Source organism: Neophocaena asiaeorientalis, unplaced genomic scaffold (assembly GCF_003031525.2).
Source record: "Neophocaena asiaeorientalis asiaeorientalis breed wild unplaced genomic scaffold, Neophocaena_asiaeorientalis_V1.1 scaffold100, whole genome shotgun sequence".
NCBI classification, from domain to species: domain Eukaryota; kingdom Metazoa; phylum Chordata; class Mammalia; order Artiodactyla; family Phocoenidae; genus Neophocaena; species Neophocaena asiaeorientalis.
The window spans coordinates 8,533,686-8,552,601 of record NW_020173955.1 but is presented as its reverse complement, the minus strand read 5'-3'; the positions used below and the strand labels follow the sequence as shown (position 1 = coordinate 8,552,601).

Genomic DNA, 18,916 nt, shown 5'->3' with positions numbered 1-18,916 from the left:
AAACTTGCTAATGTCTCTAAACCCTCCTTAAAAAAAAGCTCTAAAGTTCAACCACAGAAATTTAACTTGTAGTGTCCATCTAAATTAAGGTCACCATAGATAAAACTAACCTGTATTGAGGTAAGCTTGTTGCTTTCTTCCAAAAACTGTTGTAGAGTAACAACTTCACTTCCAGGGGAACCAGTTTTGACCTTGTGATGTGCTCGACTCTCTAGTGTTTTGTGCTGGAGCACTGGACTTGATTTGGGCTGTCTTTTCAAGTATTGGATTGGACTGCTACCACTGCTGGACCACGCCTCATGCTCATGAAGCAGGCTAAATTCTCCACTGCTGTGGCTTTGTGGCCTGCTTTGGATATTAACTGCACCTGCTTTTGGAGTAAATGGTGTGTTAAGAGTTCAATAATAGAAATGAGATTAAAACTATGTAAGTACTGACATTTGTTGACTGGATTCTCACAGATAGCCAAACTGACTTTCAAAGCTTTATTCAGAAATGCTTAGTAAACCATGTTCATCTCTCATCAGTCTAACAAATGTCTACCATAGCGTGCTTCCTTATTTGTCAAGTTGACAAATATTATAAGCTCCACAGGGCAAAGACTTGCCATCACCACCATACCCACAGCCTAAGCATACAAAGCAGGCACTCAATACATTTGATGAGTAAATGAATGAATAAACAAGGAAATAATATATTTTTTAAAAGTCAGGTTCAAATAATTATAAAATACCTCACAATTTAAAACAAAACATGATTATATGAATTTTTAATTATTTGAGAATGTTAAAACCAAAAACTCTTCTATATGCTAAAAATTCTAATTCTTTGACTTTCTATGAGGTCTGTATAACTTATTTGAAGGTTTATTTGTTGATCTTAAATGAATAATCTTAAAGAAATATTTAAAAAATTTAAACAGCAAGCATCTAAGGAAAGTCAAATGGAGACATGTAATTACTTAGAAAATTCCAGTAAAAATATAAAATTAAGTATGTAGTATTTTATTCTTTAATGTCTGAATCATCTGATTCTCCCTGCTTTCCACTGTTGGTATGGTGGCTATACAGCTTTCAAAGACTCGGTTGAGGCTGAACAACTATACAGAATGCAAATTACTAGTTCTGGAAAAAAGCTCCCTAAAGTTTATGCTATTCCTTAAGAGTGCTTATTCATTTTGATCCATTGCAAACTGTGTAGATACAGCATCAAGACAGAAAATGCAACTTTCCATGGTTTCCTAATCACAGAGAATAAAATGGGTCAGGAAAGATTTTGGTTCAAGCTATGTAACATTTTACAGGAAAAAGATTTTCTTAAATTTTCAAATCAGAAAAGATTTACTTACATTTCAGACTATATTTTTCTACAGGATATAAAAACATGATTATAAAAATGAAAAAATAATCCCTCCTTGAAATCAGATTTTTCAGATCATTGCAACAAAGTCAAAGCATTAATAATAAAATATAATCACAACTGAGACAAAATGATTTTATAATATGAAAAAGCAACAGAACAAATGCGCTCATTATAATTTAACAATTCTGGACTGTAGAGAATAACTACTTTCACAAACCTTTATAATCTATTAAATAATTCCAGAATCTGAGTAGGCAGTATACCTTTAAGGAAAAAGGTGTTAGTCAATACTTCCAGACATTTACATAAAAATTTCACCTTGGAATGCATATTAAAAAATTGAGGAAAAAGATATCTTGAACTAATTCTTTATATGAATTATATGCACCCATTTGGCTCTTGTTACACTTACACACACACACACACACACACAATTGTCTTTTCAAATTAAAAAAATATATTCCTCCTTATTTCATGGATAAGAAAAGCTAAAACTATTTCTAAAACACCTTCTGTGAGTTCAATGTACACGTATCATGAGAAAGTTAAGGACAACCACTTTCAAGACAATGACAAAATGTAAGTAAAATAGGAACCTACAGATATTTTGAAATATAAAGATTACAAGAAAAAGATTTTATCTGTGAGGATGAAAAATGGAAACTAAAATAACTGCTCCTGTTTTTACATTTGTACACATTACAATACATTTGTATTGCAATGTGAAAAGTATAAAATCTTCCAAGGAACTATGTTCCAAACATAGAATGATTTGGATTTCATACTTTACCCCAGAAACTTCATCAATCTCCCACTTTTAAATCTGGAAATGGATGGAGCATATTAATAAATTTACCTACAGCATACCTTTGACTTCATGGAGTGAAGCATTATTATTGCTATTGCTAGTGGATGTTCTGCCACTATCAAGGCTGGCTGGTCTCGAAGCTAAATGAAAAAATCAGGAGACAGTGATAAAACTTCCAGCTGACGACAATGAACTTTACATTCTGATTACAGAATGCTTTGAGGAAGCAATCATGCATACTTTCACAGGCTAAGCATGCCCACAGAGTTGAATCTTACAGATTAGAGAGCAAAGGCATTTCCAGATAGTTCAGTTAAACAGCTGAGAGAACAGGACACTTCTCAGACAATAGCTGAGATTCAAAGAAAAGAAGATAAAAGTGCATAATTAGATTTGGAAATGGATTTCTAGATGGATACCAGGACTGTTTTAGTTGAACAGAATGACATGCCCCCCCCCCAAAAAAAAAAAAAAACTGGTGATTAGGTCACTTACAACAGATCAGACAAGGAACCCTGCACATTGCAGAGATGCCACGAACAGGAGGAATATGAGCATCTGCACAGTTAATGTCCTGTATTCCTATCCATACAAGGGAAACAATTGCACAGTTAACATGGCCCTATCCTACGTCTTAAAGTCCTGCTTACATATGAAATTCCTTTAACATATTCCTTTACATATGAAATTCCGTTATCCATTATTTGTTAATTTAGTTTGGTAAGATATGACTTTCCAGATAGAAACTAAAAACTCTGAAATGCTCAACATTGCAGAAAATGTGGTTTCTTAGAGTTTGTCCTTTGCCAAAGTGAGTATTTTTAAAATCAAACATAAAATGTATCTCATCACTTTAACCTTATGCCAAAATGGCAACAAAATTACCTTTGAGCATTGTGCAGGCATACTTTATAAATGACCTTGATGAAAACAGAGACAATTTGGATGAAGTAATAACCTTAAAAAAGGCAAAAGGGTGTAGTAGGTTTGAAGAAATAGCAGAGGTAGCTATGAGATGCAGGTTAGAGAAAACATGCTTGGTGGCAGTGCTACATTCAGCAGGTCAATGCAAGAGTCTTAGCATTCTCATTCTGTATGTAATATGTACTCTCTAAATAAAGTTCATATCTTACCATGAACTCTTGATCCCGTACTAGAATCATCACTAATACCTTGTGGACTTACGTCTTCAAAGGATGTAGTATCTACATAAAATAGCAAAATGAATATAAAAATATTTTTAACAAAAAAATTATAAAATTTTATTTATGCAGAATATGGAAATTCTTTTTCAACCATGTGTAATACATCTTGATTTAACATATTTCATAGATTCCATCAGAAACGAATAGGAGTAAGAAACAGAATAGCTCTGATGAGAGTTGACTTGCTTAGGGAAAACACCAGAAGCACTGAAACAATCTGTCTGTGACCCTGCAAATCAAAGCAAGAGCCTGGGTTGCTCTATGTGGTTCTCTGTGATGCTATAGTGTTTCTAGGTTATTTTTTTTTGTTTTTTTAAAGCTTCTATCACTCTCTCCTTTTCTCATTCTTTTACTTGGTTTACTTTTCCATTTCTTGTTAGTTCATTATCTGTTTATTATGAAAGGCCTAGTAAAGACTTTAGTTGTACAATGTTTTAAATTTTTGAAATGATTTGAAAATTCCCTCAGATCAAATCCAGATTGTTTTGATCATTATTTCAGGTTGCTGCTGTCAAAAAAGTAAACATAGGAAAGTCAAATTAAAATTCCTGTTGCCAACAGTTACACCACAGTGCAAATAGCAGACGGCCTATACCTTTATTATTAACCAACTGCTTGGATCTGAAGCCTGTAGAAGAGTTGACAGTTGAAAAGTTGATGGCTGTAGTAGAGAAGGCCATAGCTCCCAATTCTTTTCTCCTTTTACCCGTTGCAATATCATCAGGAACCTCCAAATTCTCAGTACTACCTGTCCACTGTCCTCCTGCTAGGACCATGGACTGCACCAGGTCATTCATGGCTGGGATGCAAATGAAAGCAAATGAATCAGCATGGTTAATGTATTTGCTCTTATTTCTATTTTGTATTAAAAATGATCTGACTTTTGTCTATGGATTAATGCAAGTGAAATAAAAAACTAACCACAAGGTCATTTGAATTATGACATGCATTCAGCTGAATGAAATGAGTAGGCCGAAGGCTGATAAACTTCAATAAATGTTTTTATCACCCTCCACCCCCTTTAAAGATAGGAAAAGGAATTTTACTCTGTACAACTGCCATGCTTTTGAGCAGTGATGTACAATATAATTAGAAGCCTTCATAATGTGGTTCTGTGGTGACAAAAATGGAATGAATAAAGGTAATATGGAGAGCAGTTCTTTACAGCATCACTATTGAAAATGATAAACAGTCCTTGGTCAGAGCAGATTACTGAAGAAATTATTCATTTTATGAATCAAATAAGTATACCATTCAATAAAAACCTGAAAGAGAGGATATCCAAAGTGACAGACATTTAATGTGATTATGTAATTACCCATTCCACTTAAAAAAAGAAAAACCAGAGTATTATTATATAAAGAATGACAAACATTCTCAAGGGTTACAGGCCACTTTATTTATTTAATCCTAGTTCATTAAGAAATTAAATACCTAATGCTAAAGGTTTTGTTATATTTTCTTTAAGTAAATTTCTTTGGGAAGAAATCTCTATGGCATATAAAATTAAAGGTTTTTTTCTGCCAACGTTTAGAAAGTACTGGAAATTTCCAAGTATATTACATGTATGACTAAACATATGCATGTATATGTATAAGTGAACATACATATAATGCAAATTCAGTGCCAGTTATGAAAAAAAATATTCTTCCAGCTCCTTGTATTACAGGAAGACTGCACTTTGCAAAATAAGAAAATTGGCACAGTCCAAAGAATGGTTAGTGAAAAATTAGTAATGGAAGCCAGTGTAGTCATTTGAAAGAAGCTGAACTGTCATAAAGTCTTACACATGGAACGACGGTAGCAGGCCTTCATTTTGTCTTTATCCTTCGGTCTGTTCCTCAAAAAGGGCAGTCTTTTCAGTGCAACCACTTTAATGTCAGAGCATGAGGAAAAACAGAAACAGAAAAATGAAAGAAAAAAGGGAGAAGAACAGATGGGAGTTAAATGTTGAAATTAAGGACAGAAATGAATGTCTGAGCTTCAGCTATGTAAACTATACTAAAGCTATTATTCTCGTGCTGCTGAGTGATAATGAAATATGAAATATGTACTTTGATACTTTAAAATACTTGGAAAAGCACTGAAGACAATGATGAGAAACATATACTTTGAAAGCTTGGATTGACTAAAGTCCTAGAAATATAGGAACTGATTAGAACTACCTACAGAAGGAACAATTTTCCTAGTTAAGTTGTAAAGATACACCTTTATTATTAGGGCCATTACTGGTGGATCACAGAGTACACATGATGAAAATGTAGAAGGCTTTCAGGCTTTCTTTAACTTTTTAAATTGTAAGATTTTATTTTGAAAAAAAGTAATTCAGAAAAATGTACATCCTGTACATTTTTAGTACAGGCATTAGTAAAATGCCTCAACAAAAACTAGGGGATGTTTAAAATAATCTAAAGAAACTTAAAAATTTTTTTCGTTATTTCCTTAAACTTTAAAAAAGAAAATAGGGAATTACTTCTTGGTTTAAACTGAATTCTGGTGCATTATTTAGCAGCACCACATAAATATATACTCTTCTAAGAGAAGTCTTTCAAAAGATGACAATTATATTAATTTCATTTTGCAAAAGGTTGGCTGCGAGAAAGAAAAAACAGTATTTTGATAGTAGCTTTTAAGCTTTGATAAGCCTAAAAGATAAAGAAGTAACCTAAAGCAAGCAAAAATGTCAGAAAAATATGTATTTATAACATTTTTAGATATTTTAAAGGGCTTTTAGGGTTATTAAAAAAAATCAAAGGTAGCACTATGCAGGAAAATTATATGAAGGAAAATTAGGGTTATACTGCAGTAGGAGTTAACATAAAAATTAAAATGTTCACTAGAGTCACTAACATTCTTAAGCTACACTTTAAGAAGATTTTAATACGAAAAACTGTTACACCTTTTTGGAACTGCAATTTAAGAGCTAGGGGAAAAACTCACATCAAGATTTAAAAGCATACTGTACACAGCCTTAATAACTATGCTGTTTCTCAGGGTTTGCTATCATCTTATAAATAATAAAAAGCTCTTCTGACAAACTGACGAGTATCACTCATTAAGGAGAATGCAAGGACATACAGCTTTTTAACTTATTTATTTGATTGCTATTAAGAATAGTCATGATTCATTTAAGCTTTTATTTCATTTCTAGCTTGGTAAACACAGCTGTTTTCAATGATTAAAAAGAAATGAACTGAAAGCAATGTAAAAATGGACACTTAGCTAAAACAAAGCTGAGTGGTTGCAGCATGCACACATTGTCTTGTTTAGATACTTTCTTTTCCTGTTTTCAACTGTTTTCCATAGACTGCTTTACTGACAGGCACTCATCCAAAAGGGACAGGATAAAAGGAGTTTTAAATTTGCCAGTGGTGGAATGTGATCCTTCTTATGGCAATTAGTTTGCAGATATACAATGTTCTCCTCCCAAACTATTTTGAAATTAAGGGAACATTAGAATGGTTGGGTTTTGTGTTTATTTTTAAAATTCTAAAACTGAACAACTGCTGGAAAGGAGAATATTACTTCCTTCTGATTCTTACTCTGGATGTTTCAGCAGAGAGTATGAAGGAATGACAGATTTATATTTGAAACAAACAATCTTACCTCAAAAAAGACTGTGCCTTTCTTTTGTATATTTTCATATCAGAATTGAAATATCTTCCTTTAATTAAAAAAATTAAGTATACCCATGACCATTTCTCATTAAATATGATGTAAGATATTTTATATTCAAAGGTAGCAGATAAAATTGAATCATCTGGCACCTTTTTAAGGAAAACTTGATGATCTCTCTACCATACTCACAGGTTTCATGTAGATTTGGCTGACAAGACTAATCTTATATGGATATACAGAATTAAACCACTTTCTTATACACACACACACTTGTACATATGTATGTATGTATATATGAATAGGTACTCAGGTATGTGTATGATTTTTTTGTTGCTTACTTGTGGATTCTAGTTTATAGGGTGCTATAGTTGCATTCTGAAATATAGCCTATAATGAATGTCTAATCTCCTACACTCTAAAATACTGTTTTTTCAGAGATAACTCCCCTGAGGACAAAACAACATCTATATAGTTTTTTGAGTGTTTTGAGAGCTGCCCATATGGAGAGTCTACCCCTGGGGGAAGTAGTAGCTGTTTTTGCCTATACTATACTTCAGAAGAATAGTACTGAAATTCATATATATATACACACACACACATACACATACACACATATATAGTTTACTATATGTATATATGTTTATATATGTGTAAACATATATACATACATATACTTTTAAATTTAGTGATTCTGGTTATAGTGTGAGTGGATTCATAGTATCCTGTTTACATATTTTATAAGAACATTGCTAGTAGTCAAATTCTTGTATATCTTCAAAGGGCCTACCACTGGATTCTTTTCTTTCTCTTAAAATACACTTTTTTAGGCTTTTACTTTGCTCTTGATGTTTAGCAAAGTGCACTAATAATGAAATCAAGAGAGTATTAATTGTATAGGGCACGTTATGATATTATACTTCTACATTTGTAATTTAAAAAGTTAAATCGCAAGTTTATGCACAAACTTATATCTCTATTTTATTTTCATTGAACCTTTACCAAACAATCCCTCAATAACTTTTATAACCTTAAACTATTTCTAAATCATTGAATAACATTCTCTTCAAATTCATAGCGACTTTTCTTTGCTTCCCCACAATGTAACTTTTCTCCAATTTGACAGCATCAAAGTATAAGTGAGACGTCATTATAAAAAACCTTATTATTAAGTTATAAATAATTTTGAAAATGAGCTCTTATAAATATTTCTCGGTTGCTCCTCAAAATTGCCCTGTGAAGTATGACACAAAGGTAAAAGGCTTGCCCATGTTAACAGGACTAGCAAGTGGCAGAGGTATTCTGGCTCTCATTTCACTGGTCTTTCTGTACTATTTTACCTCCCTGGCCAAATGATGGTATCTCTGTGTATGGTATTTCTCTAAATACACAATATAGAAAATCATGTGGTTATGCAGTATTGCAGTAGGCAATGAATTTTAAAATGATATGGAGTTAAAAAGAAACACATTCATCAGACTATTATCCCAAAGGACTGTGGAAGCTATTTAAAAGAAATCTTCAGTAAGGACTCTAAATCAGTACTAGAGATCACAAATGTTTAAAGAGTTTAAGCACTCACTGCTGCTTTTCTTGGTCCCCAGAGTTTGGCCATCTTCTAAAGAGTTTGAACCTACTGAAGAACTGTCTTGACTATCTTGATGGGGGAGTTGAAGAAATCCTTCACTGGAGTCTGAGCGGGTTGGTGTTAATGTTAGTGATTTCTGACGCTCCCGATTAATGTCTTTCTTAGACTTTATCAGTTTTCTCATTTTTAGAGTAATCCAGTTGCCTCTCCTAAAAAATAATTTAAAAAAATTCTTATCAGTCTAACATTCAACATATGAGTCCCTCTCAAAATCAGAAGCTTCTGTTTTGTTTTGTTTTGTTTTAATAAAAATGAAAATAAACCTGGTTAATAGTACCTTCTAGGAGGAGATGGGTCATAAAATTTGTATTGATCCATAATTTTCTCTTCTAATTTCTCCTTCTGTCGTCTTAATTCATTTAACTTATCACTATAAAAATAAAAGGACATGCATCATATTTTGTACAGTTATGAATGGTATTATTTGGGGACTATGATCTAACTTCTCCCCAGAACATAAAGAAATACAGATACCACGGTTGACAACTAAGAATTTAATAGGTAGTAACAATGGAATTATTCTAAGTTTCTCATTTTCTTTAAATTTACGACTTACTTAAATAAAAGGACATAGGACTTAAAGTTTCAATTCTTCAATAGGATTTTTGTTTGAAGAAAATCTTCCATATTACAATATCATCATGACAAAAGAATTCTCTCAACATCTTTTTACAGCTATTAAACAACATTATATCAACATTGACTATTCCCCTATTTCTGGATCTTTAGTATATCAAATCATTTTTGGTATGAAGGGTGATTTATCATAATTTATATAGGCAAAAAATTAAAATGTTGGATAGCTTGCTTAACAGTTACAAATACAATAAATAATACCACAATGACATCTTCATGCAAACAGATTTTTTTCCTTTATGGCAGAATTATTTAGGCTTAATTTACTAGTAGAGAATTATTTCCTGCCTCCAGGTATGCATGAATAGACTAGCTTCACCACAGCTTCACCACAGTTTCATTTTTATGTTCTTCACAGTATATATTATATAGGGAAATGAAAGTAAAATGATCTCTCTAAGAAAACTGTGATGCCAAAGAATACTATTTATTAAACAAATATTTAGCGATCATTCACAGTGAGGAAGGCATGAGCCATGAGGTGTATATAAAGATGAATAGTAAGTTGCCCAGCTCTGCTTATAGTACAGTAGGAGAGAGAAGATACATACACAAATGACTGTTATAATCCAAAATAGTAGTCATGACAAAATAAAAGTACCATGGAAGTACCAAAGGAACTTATAAAAGGGAAAATATTTCCATCTTGGATGACCAAGGAAAGCCTCATGAAGAAAAAGGCCATATTAAATAGACTGACACAAAAAATAAAAATGCTAAATTAAACAGCTGAGCTGAGAATAAGGAGTGAGGGAGTTTCACACGTTTAGATTTAGCTTAACAGAAAATCAGAAGTATTGAAGGTTTCACTACAATGTGACATTATAAAATCTATGCTTTAGATACCTTAACTCAGTGATGGCAGAGGATATTATCAGAAAGGATGGAGGTAAAGAAAGCATTCAGGATGCTAATGGGGGTAGCCTAATTGAGTGGGAGGGAAGAATTAGGGTAGTGGGAAATAGAAGGAAATGATTTGAGAGTTTATATGGAAGAAGAACTTTGTGAATAGATGTTGCCATTAGTTATACCACAGCTCAAATAGCACACAGCCTATACCTCCCAGTTCTTTTCTCCTTTTACCTGCTGAAATATCATCAGGAACTCCAAATTCTCAGTACTACTTATTCACTGTCACTCCTACTAGGACGATGTGACAGAGGCATTCAGGTCGAACTGTCTGACATGTAAGATGATATTTTAAGTTTAAATTCAAAAAGTCAGAATAGGTACTAATATTTATAAGTCAACTGTATACATACAATCACTGAAACCTTAGAAATGGATTATTCACCAAAGGTCATAATATTAAGAAGAAAAAGTGTTGGATAATACCTCTGCTTAAGGGACAGGAAACTTAAATGCTAAAATTTTAGATACACTCACTGCTTCTTAAGCTAAAATACCCCTTATGGCAGAGAGTAAAGGCATACATGCTGCCAAAAGGATTAAAGGATTAAAGACCCAAAGTGGCCAGCCAAAAATGTGAAATTTCTTTGAAATTTACATTTACCTTAAAAGTTCACACAAACTCTACCTTTTGCTCCTTGGTATACCTGTGTATTAATATAAAAATAATGTTCCTTGCCCCAAATTTTGTAATAAAATTGACACTTAAAAAAATGTATGGTGTATCCTGGTTTCAAATGTGCCCTGAAGCTCACCATTATATACGTTAAGTCTGAAAGTCACATATTATTTCATTTACGCCTTAGGGTAATGCTGGAAGTAGGTGTTATATCTCTATTTTAGAGAAAAAGAAACCAATGATCAACGAAATGAAGTAACTCGTCTATAGTCACATAACTAGTAATGAGAAGAATTAGGATTTGAATTAGGAGCTGTCTGATTTCAACATCTGTGCTATTTCTATTATACTATGGTGCTTCTCATTTAGGGAACAAGAGGAAGAGAAGAATTTAGTAAAGATGAATCATGGTGTATTACAAAGACTATCCACTGAGCTAACCTGGCCAAAATCTCTGATTTTACCAGATTCCTACACTCTCAACAGAGAAACAACTTACCAATAATTAAGCTCTGTCAATTCTATCTTTCACATCTCTCTTGTATTGATATTTGATCTCAACTACCATGGCTTATGAATTATTTTTCATTAGATTATTGCAACAGCCTTCTTAAAACTTAGTCCTTGTCTCTATTCTTAGAACCTCCAATCTACACTCTAATGTCATCAGTGGTTTAAACAAACAATCAATCAAACAAACAAAAAGCACAAATCTGATCACATTACTCCCCGATCAAATTTTTCAGCAAGTCTTTTGTACGGCAAAGAAAACCTTTGTCAAGTGGCTCCTGAGTGTTTAGCCACTTCTCTGCTACTCCTCCTTCCTCAATTTTGTTCCAGCAAGAACAATTAATTTTTAGATCCTATACCACAGTAATAATATACTTTCATCACACCTCCTGTTTCTGCATTTGCTGCTCTCTTGGCTGGTATGCCTCCTTAGGCAAACTCCTACTGAACCTTTAAGTCTCAGCTCAAGCAATCATCTTTAGAAAGTCCACCTTCTCTTGCAGACTAAGGTATTCCTTCCCTTATATTTGCTGTATTTCTATGGTTTCCTATACACACCTCCATTACAGAATTTATTTGTATTTCTTGCTTTATATTAATAGTTCATTAAGAGTAGGATCCATGTGTTTTTATGTTAGTTTTTCTGGTTATTAGCCCAGAACATAAACATTAAAAAAATATATATCGAAATAATAATGTTGAAAATCAAGAAAAATTAGCATTGCATTTCCTCTGCCACCAGGTATGGCAATGATAAAATCATGAGTAATATTTCAGAGTGCAAGATTATTTGGTACCTACATGTACTGTCTTTGTTCAACATGAAAAAGATCCTTGCTTTCCATATTCTGCTCCAATAGTGTTCTGTTCTGTAGCATTAATGTCTGAATTTGATCTAGTAGATGTCGATTTTCCTCTTCTAAATTTCCTTTAAGTTGGCTTAGCAACTGTTTAAACACAAACATTTATTTTTAAAAATATCAACATTTATATTTAACATAAATCCCCAAAACATCTGAAAAATATAAGTACTTCACAAAGATTTAAGTCTTCTGCTATTTGAACAATCAGATAGTTGTACTCTGATTAGAACATGAGTGATTATTTTAGTAATAATGACAGCTAAAGTACTGGGTTATGTGCTGGACACATATGTTTTCTTAATTCTCACAAACACTGGGTTTAACATATAATAAATTATCTAGTTCCAAAAACAAACACTGCTTTCTTTACAGCTGTTTGACTTAGAGTCCAAAGCTAGATTCCTATCTCTGGCCTTCCGTTTAAGTAGCTATAAAATGCTGAACAAATTAGTAACTCTCTGAGCCTCAATGACCCCACTTATAAATTGAGGATAACAACTCCCATCCCCCAAGGCTGTTGCAAGGATTAAATAATATATGTAAAGTATGTGGTGTCATGCCTATGGCACACAGTAGGTACTTAATATACCTCATTCTTTCCCCAACCACTGTTTTCAAGAAACCTTAACAGTTTGTGTATAATTTTTATGGCTTGATCCAGGGGAGTCAGGTAATCTAGTATCAATAAATGGGTGGGGGCTTCCCTGGTGGCGCAGTGGTTGACAGTCCGCCTGCCGATGCAGGGGACACGGGTTCATGCCCCAGTCCGGGAAGATCCCACATGCCGTGGAGCGGCTGGACCCGTGAGCCATGGCCGCTGAGCCTGCGCATCCGGAGCCTGTGCTCCGCAATGGGAGAGGTCACAACAGTGAGAGGCCCGTGTACCGCAAAAATAAGTAAGTAAATAAATAAATGGGTGGTATTACTACTGATTATAACTAGTAGTTAGGCTGCCAGCATGATTGAGCTGCTTCTTCTCTGTAGTCAATAGAAATTAGAAATATGCCTTAGTTAGGCCAGAGGTTTCAGTAGAAGTCAGAGAGCCCAAAGTAGTGATTGTCAAAATTTAGTGTCACACGTAGAATATATTTTTTAAACATAGGGAGAAAAAGCAAGAAAAAAAAAAAAAGAAAAAGCAGAAAGTATACTATGAATATCCATAAATAGCCATCTAGATCTAACAACTGTCAATACTGTGCTATATTTGTTTTATTTATCTATATGTTGTTAAATTGAAATACAACATATGTGGTAGATTCACTGCAAAATTGAATGCAGTGCTCCTCCCTGTACCCTCTTGTGCTGTGACTTCTCACTTTTCCTATCAAGAAGTGGAATCTACTTCCCCTCTTCTTGAATTTGTAATGCCTCTGGCCAAGGGAAGGAGGCAGAAGTGATGGTGTGATAGTTCCAAGCCTAGGCCCCAAGAGGCTTATGTGCTTCCCTTCAGTCTCTTGGAATCCTATTGAAGGATAAGAGACCACATGGCACAGACAAGTTACACCAGCTGGGGCCACCTTAGACCAGCCAGCTCTCAGGGTACGTGCCAGCTAACTGCAGATACAGGAGCAAGCCCTACCAAGATCAACTGATCTTAGCGCACACATCAATGCAGATTAGCACATCTGCTCAGCTAACCCAGACTCATGAGCAAAAATAAATGTTTACTGTCCCTTACCACTGAGGTTCTATGGCTCTTATACAGCATTACTGCATCAGTAGACAACTGATAAAACACATATACAGAAAAGAGAACAAATTTTAAGTGTATATACAGCTCAGTGAATTATCACAAAATGAACTCATGTGTGAAGCAGCACCCAGATCAAGAAACAGCACATTAATTGTATTCCAGAAACACTTGTTGTGGTCTCTTCCAATTACCACCCCTTCCCACAAAGATTAACTACTATACGAACCTCCGACACCATGGATTCATTTTTCCACTCCCTCCAAATCATGTTATTATATGACTTAGCCCCTACCCAAGGGTTAGCATTTGACTCAAGTTGGGACAATCAGCCAGGGATAAGGTAGTTAGGGCCCTTTCTGATCTCTCCTGAGCAGTCTTCTAGACCACCAGTGACATGTAGGACCTTATCAAGACAAATTATGGCTAGCTGTCTCATTCCTTGGATCTCCATGTTAAATTTCTGAGTAGTTTCCTGGTCTGTGACTTGCCACATCTAACATTCCAACCTCAGGCTATCTGACAGTTGACCTTTGACAGCCCTCCTGGGTGTGGAACTCTCCTGTTATCTGCTCAAATCAAGCCAGTCCCCTCCAGTAGCAAAGTGGTTGGTTTTCAAGGCTTGCCCCTTGCCTGAACTAGCAGGTATGGAGAAAAGGGAGGAAGGGACTAAGAACGGGAGAAGTCACATGATAAAATGCCTCAAACAACCTCCTACCCAAAGCTGAGTAGTTTTTCTTTAACAAATTCTTCTCAATTTGTTGTATGTCTTTGCTTGAGTTCCAGAGCCCTAAAAAGGTTGTTTTTTATAGTTCTGTCCAATTTTATTGTTTCCGGGGAAGTTGATTTTGTCATGTTCTTCACTGTACATCATGTTCCTCTGTAAGTGTATTACCCCAATTATATTTTATTTAAACTTTTATAAATCACAGGCAGAATGAATGTTCTATAATTTCTGAACTCTGTTGGGTAATTAAATATGTATGATTCCAAACTAATTTTTCTATTAGTTTGTGATTTCAGACAAAAAGCTTTTAAGTATTACTTTTCTGATGCAGTCTATTACTAATTCCATTTAAGGGTTTGCTTAAGTGCTGGTTTCCTAAAAGTTCCAAGAAATTCAGATGTTAAGCTATACTCAAGCTTTAACAATTTAGGGACAAATCATAAAATTTAAGAATTATTTAAGGCTTTCAATATCCTTTTTCTATTTCAAAACTTTTATCACTTTATCAAACAATCATGGGAAGAGGCATGGAATTATGTTAAGAGTAGACCTGTATACATAAGGCAGATGTCACTTCTGTTCAAAACTCTCCCATGGCTCCCCTGTTTTACTCAGAAAAGTGTTTTACATTGGTCTATAAAGGCAACATATCTGGCCCAGGCATATCTCTGAGCTCATCTCCTACTACTCTCCCCGCTTTGCTCATTCCACTCCAGCCACACTAGCTTCCTTGAGTATTCCTCAAACATACCAGTATTCCCCTGACCTAGGTTCACTGTGTGGGCTGTTTGCCTGGAATGTTCTTTCCCCAGATATCCACATAATAATACACTAATCTTCAAATCTGTGTTCAGGGATGCCTAGTTAAAATTTCAATCTATACTCCCTCATCCACTTTGGGGGTCCTTATCCCCCTTTACCCTACTCCATTTTTACTTGCACATAACTTATCATCTTGTAACATACCATATGTTGCAGACTAATCTTCAAAATGGTTACAGCAGTATTTCCAGTCCATATGCTCTTCCGGAATCTTGCCATTCACCATCAAGAGGCTGAGTCTATTTCTCTTTCCCTTGAACCTGGATGGGACTTTTACTGCCTCGGTGAATGGAATGCAGGGGAAATGATGCTGCATGACTTCTGAGGCTTGATCATTAACATAGACATGGCTTCTGTCTGGCTCTCACCACGTTGTGAGAAAGCCCAAACCAGTCCATGGGGAGAGATCACGTGAAGAGGAAACTGATGCTTCTAGCCGATAGCCAGCATCAACACCAAACATGCACTCAGCCTTTCAATCTTCCAACTGAGGGCCCAGATGCAAGTGGAGCAGAGACAAACTGGCCCCACTGTCCCTGTCCAAATTCTGACCCACAGAATATGTGAGCATAAAAAATGGCTGTTTTATACCACCATGTTTTGGAGTAAGTTGTTACACAGCCGTATGTAATGAAACACTGAAACACTATATATTTCACTTACTTATTACGTTTATTGTCTGCTTCCTTCCACCAGAATATAAGCGCCACAAGGAATGAGATTTTTACCTTTTTGGTTTACTAATACATGCCAGGTGGTCAGTAAACATTTTTTCATTAAACAAGGGTTAATTTTTCAAAGTATCTGAACATATAAGTTTAAACTAATAATAAAAATTGTTGAAATTAATGATAAAGGAAGAAGCAAGTTTTTCTGAATGATTTGTGAATTTCAATTATCCCTGACCAATTCTTTTGGAAATACCCCACTAAACATATACTGCTATTATCATTATTATAATATGATTGTTTACTTTTTAGGCAAGTCTTGATACCTAAAGAGAAGGAAACAGCAAATTAAACTTATTAAGCTCACCTCACACTGGTTATTTAGCTTGGTGGATGTGATGTCCAGTTGTTGGTATTGTTCCTTTAACTTTGAAAATTCAGCTTCTAATCTTGTTTGTTCCAGTCTGGAACTATTTAGAAGACTTTTCAAGTTTTTATGGTCAGTTTGTAAAACTTCAGTCTCTTTTAAAAGCTGATTATATGTATGATTCAACCTATAATTAGAAATCATGATATAAATAGAGTTAGATTCTCTTAATAGATTTCATTATAATTTACACAGTGTGAAAATGCTGTAAATCACATTCAGACATACTTAAAGAATATAAAAGATTCTCTTGCCAGTGATTAAACTTATCAAGAATCAGTTTCTAGTCTGTAAAAACTATATTTTAAAACTTTTAAGTATTAATTGAAAAATATTTAGATTAAAGGACAAAAGAGAAAATAACCAATCCAGTTTTGATTAACCTAGAGAATTCAGATTCTACAATTCAACATGAAAAATAAAGAAAAATCAGATCGAGCAAATTAATCAATCCAGTATGAGACATGGTAATCTATCAATCTGTTGCCAGATAACTGAGATATACAAACTTCAATCAAAATTTTAGTTATTGAGGGCTTCCCTGGTGGCGCAGTGGTTGAGAGTCTGCCGGCCGATGCAGGGGACACGGGTTTGTGCCCCAGTCCGGGAAGATCCCACATGCCGTGGAGCGGCTGGGCCCGTGAGCCATGGCCGCTGAGCCTGCGCGTCCGGAGCCTGTGCTCCGCAACGGGAGAGGCCAAAACAGTGAGAGGCCCGCGTACCGCAAAAAAAAAAAAAAATTTAGTTATTGAGATTTCTGCAGTTGTGGCAAATTGTCCATATTTATGCAGTCCTCAATTATTCATGATAAATTTTGGAATTTTTTGTAAAAATCACAGTATAGCCTTTTCTGTTCCTTTCCACTATTATACCTTTAGAACAAGGTCCACTGACCTCTAGGAGGGAGATCAGCAAGTTCTTTCTATAAAGGACCGGAGAGTAATAAATACCTTAGGCTTTGTGGGTCACATGCAATCTACAGCATGCTCTTCTTTTTTGTCCCCCACCACAACGTTTTAAGATGTAAAAACGGTTCTTTGTTTGGGGTTGTACCAAAACAGGCTGCAGGCTGGATGTGGCCTGCTAAGCTAGCTGTAGTTTACTAACCTTCATCTTATGGAAGGAATTAAGATCAGGAACCCACAAAAGGTGGAGGGAGCCAAACAAAATAAACTTTTGCTCAGGATGATACTTGCTCAGAACATCTAATAATTTAATTCAACTCATTTTCCAAACACTTTGAGTATGCTTATAAGAATTATAAATAATAAAATAATATTTTAAAAAATCATGACTTGGTAAAAAAGTAAAATGGCAAGACCAGAAACATACAATAAACACGCCATTAATAGGTTGAATCCATGTATGAATGCATGCCATGTGTGTAACAGCTGGGCAAACCTCACTGAGGCATATAGACAGCTACATAATGCTTCATGGCAGGAGGGGATATAAAGAGGTAGAATAAACAATGTCCTCAATATCATCTCACTGGCAAATACTAAAATAACCTCTTTAAGAGAGTTTTTTAACATTGTCCCTCAAAGCTGAGAACGTTAACACCAAAATGCAATTCAGTGAACATAATTCTAAAGAGACCAAGACAACCTAGTCCACCAACTTTCTTGGTTTTGCATTATCTAAGATTAAAACTTACGCTATTTAGAGAAATGGATAAACTACTGTTCTTTAGATTAAGTCTTCACAAATATCTTTTATTTGTAAAAGAGCTCTTTCAGGTTTTACTTAAAACCTTTTCTTCCCTTAGAACACAGGCATGAGTGCATAAAAGCTGGGCAAGAACAGCATTGAGAGACAGAAAATACTCTACTCAGGACCACTCTTCCCTTCCAAGCCTGCATAATCTTCTGGTTCAAGTTTGTCATGCTCAATTTCTTCTTATCATTTAGGCTGAGTTCTTTCTGGAGACTCTTCATTAATGTATGCAAAACAGATTTCTGGAAGGTCTACTCAAGTTCACAAACTGTCCCAGTTTGGTGTGAATCCCAACAAGGAAAAAAGGTTAGGTTGAAGATGGGACTTCCAGACTAAACGTATTCCCCAATGTTATGTATGTAATATGTTCTTGTATCCTATAACTTGTCATAATTTGGTCTTCTGTTGTTTATACTGTACAAATATATGTTCCTTGATTCTAGCTTGGTGTTGAGCTTGTTAAAGTTCAAATCCATCAGCACAGAATTTCTAGTTGTAAAAATTCCTAAATTAAAAACTACTAAGTATGAAAATGAAAATGGCTCTAGAAGCCTAGGGATATTTTTAATAAAGGAAAAGAAATAGATGTTTAGTTCTAAAAATAGATTGCATTAAATCTGTAATAGGACAAATACTCAATGAATGATCCCCATTGAATTTTGTGTGCTGTCTTTCAGCACTTCTGCTACGG

The 18,916-nt window shown here is 34.7% G+C and overlaps 1 protein-coding gene across 9 annotated transcripts in view; it reads right to left on the bottom strand.

The window, feature by feature from the left end:
• The window catches only part of CCDC88A (coiled-coil and HOOK domain protein 88A), a 127,071-nt gene that overhangs the window by 6,309 nt on the left and 101,846 nt on the right, over nt 1–18,916 (bottom strand). For 2 of the 9 annotated variants that reach the window (XM_024752978.1, XM_024752970.1), the window contains exons 22-31: nt 16,450–16,636; nt 12,114–12,259; nt 8,916–9,008; nt 8,573–8,787; nt 5,163–5,246; nt 3,971–4,174; nt 3,304–3,375; nt 2,666–2,752; nt 2,230–2,310; nt 111–370 (exon numbers count right to left, since the gene is read on the bottom strand). In XM_024752978.1, coding sequence (XP_024608746.1) covers nt 111–370; nt 2,230–2,310; nt 2,666–2,752; nt 3,304–3,375; nt 3,971–4,174; nt 5,163–5,246; nt 8,573–8,787; nt 8,916–9,008; nt 12,114–12,259; nt 16,450–16,636 — 1,429 coding nt within the window. The remainder of the gene's footprint in view (nt 1–110; nt 371–2,229; nt 2,311–2,665; nt 2,753–3,303; nt 3,376–3,970; nt 4,175–5,162; nt 5,247–8,572; nt 8,788–8,915; nt 9,009–12,113; nt 12,260–16,449; nt 16,637–18,916) is intronic. The other 7 variants (XM_024752979.1, XM_024752975.1, XM_024752980.1 and 4 more) reach the window with 5 other exon arrangements.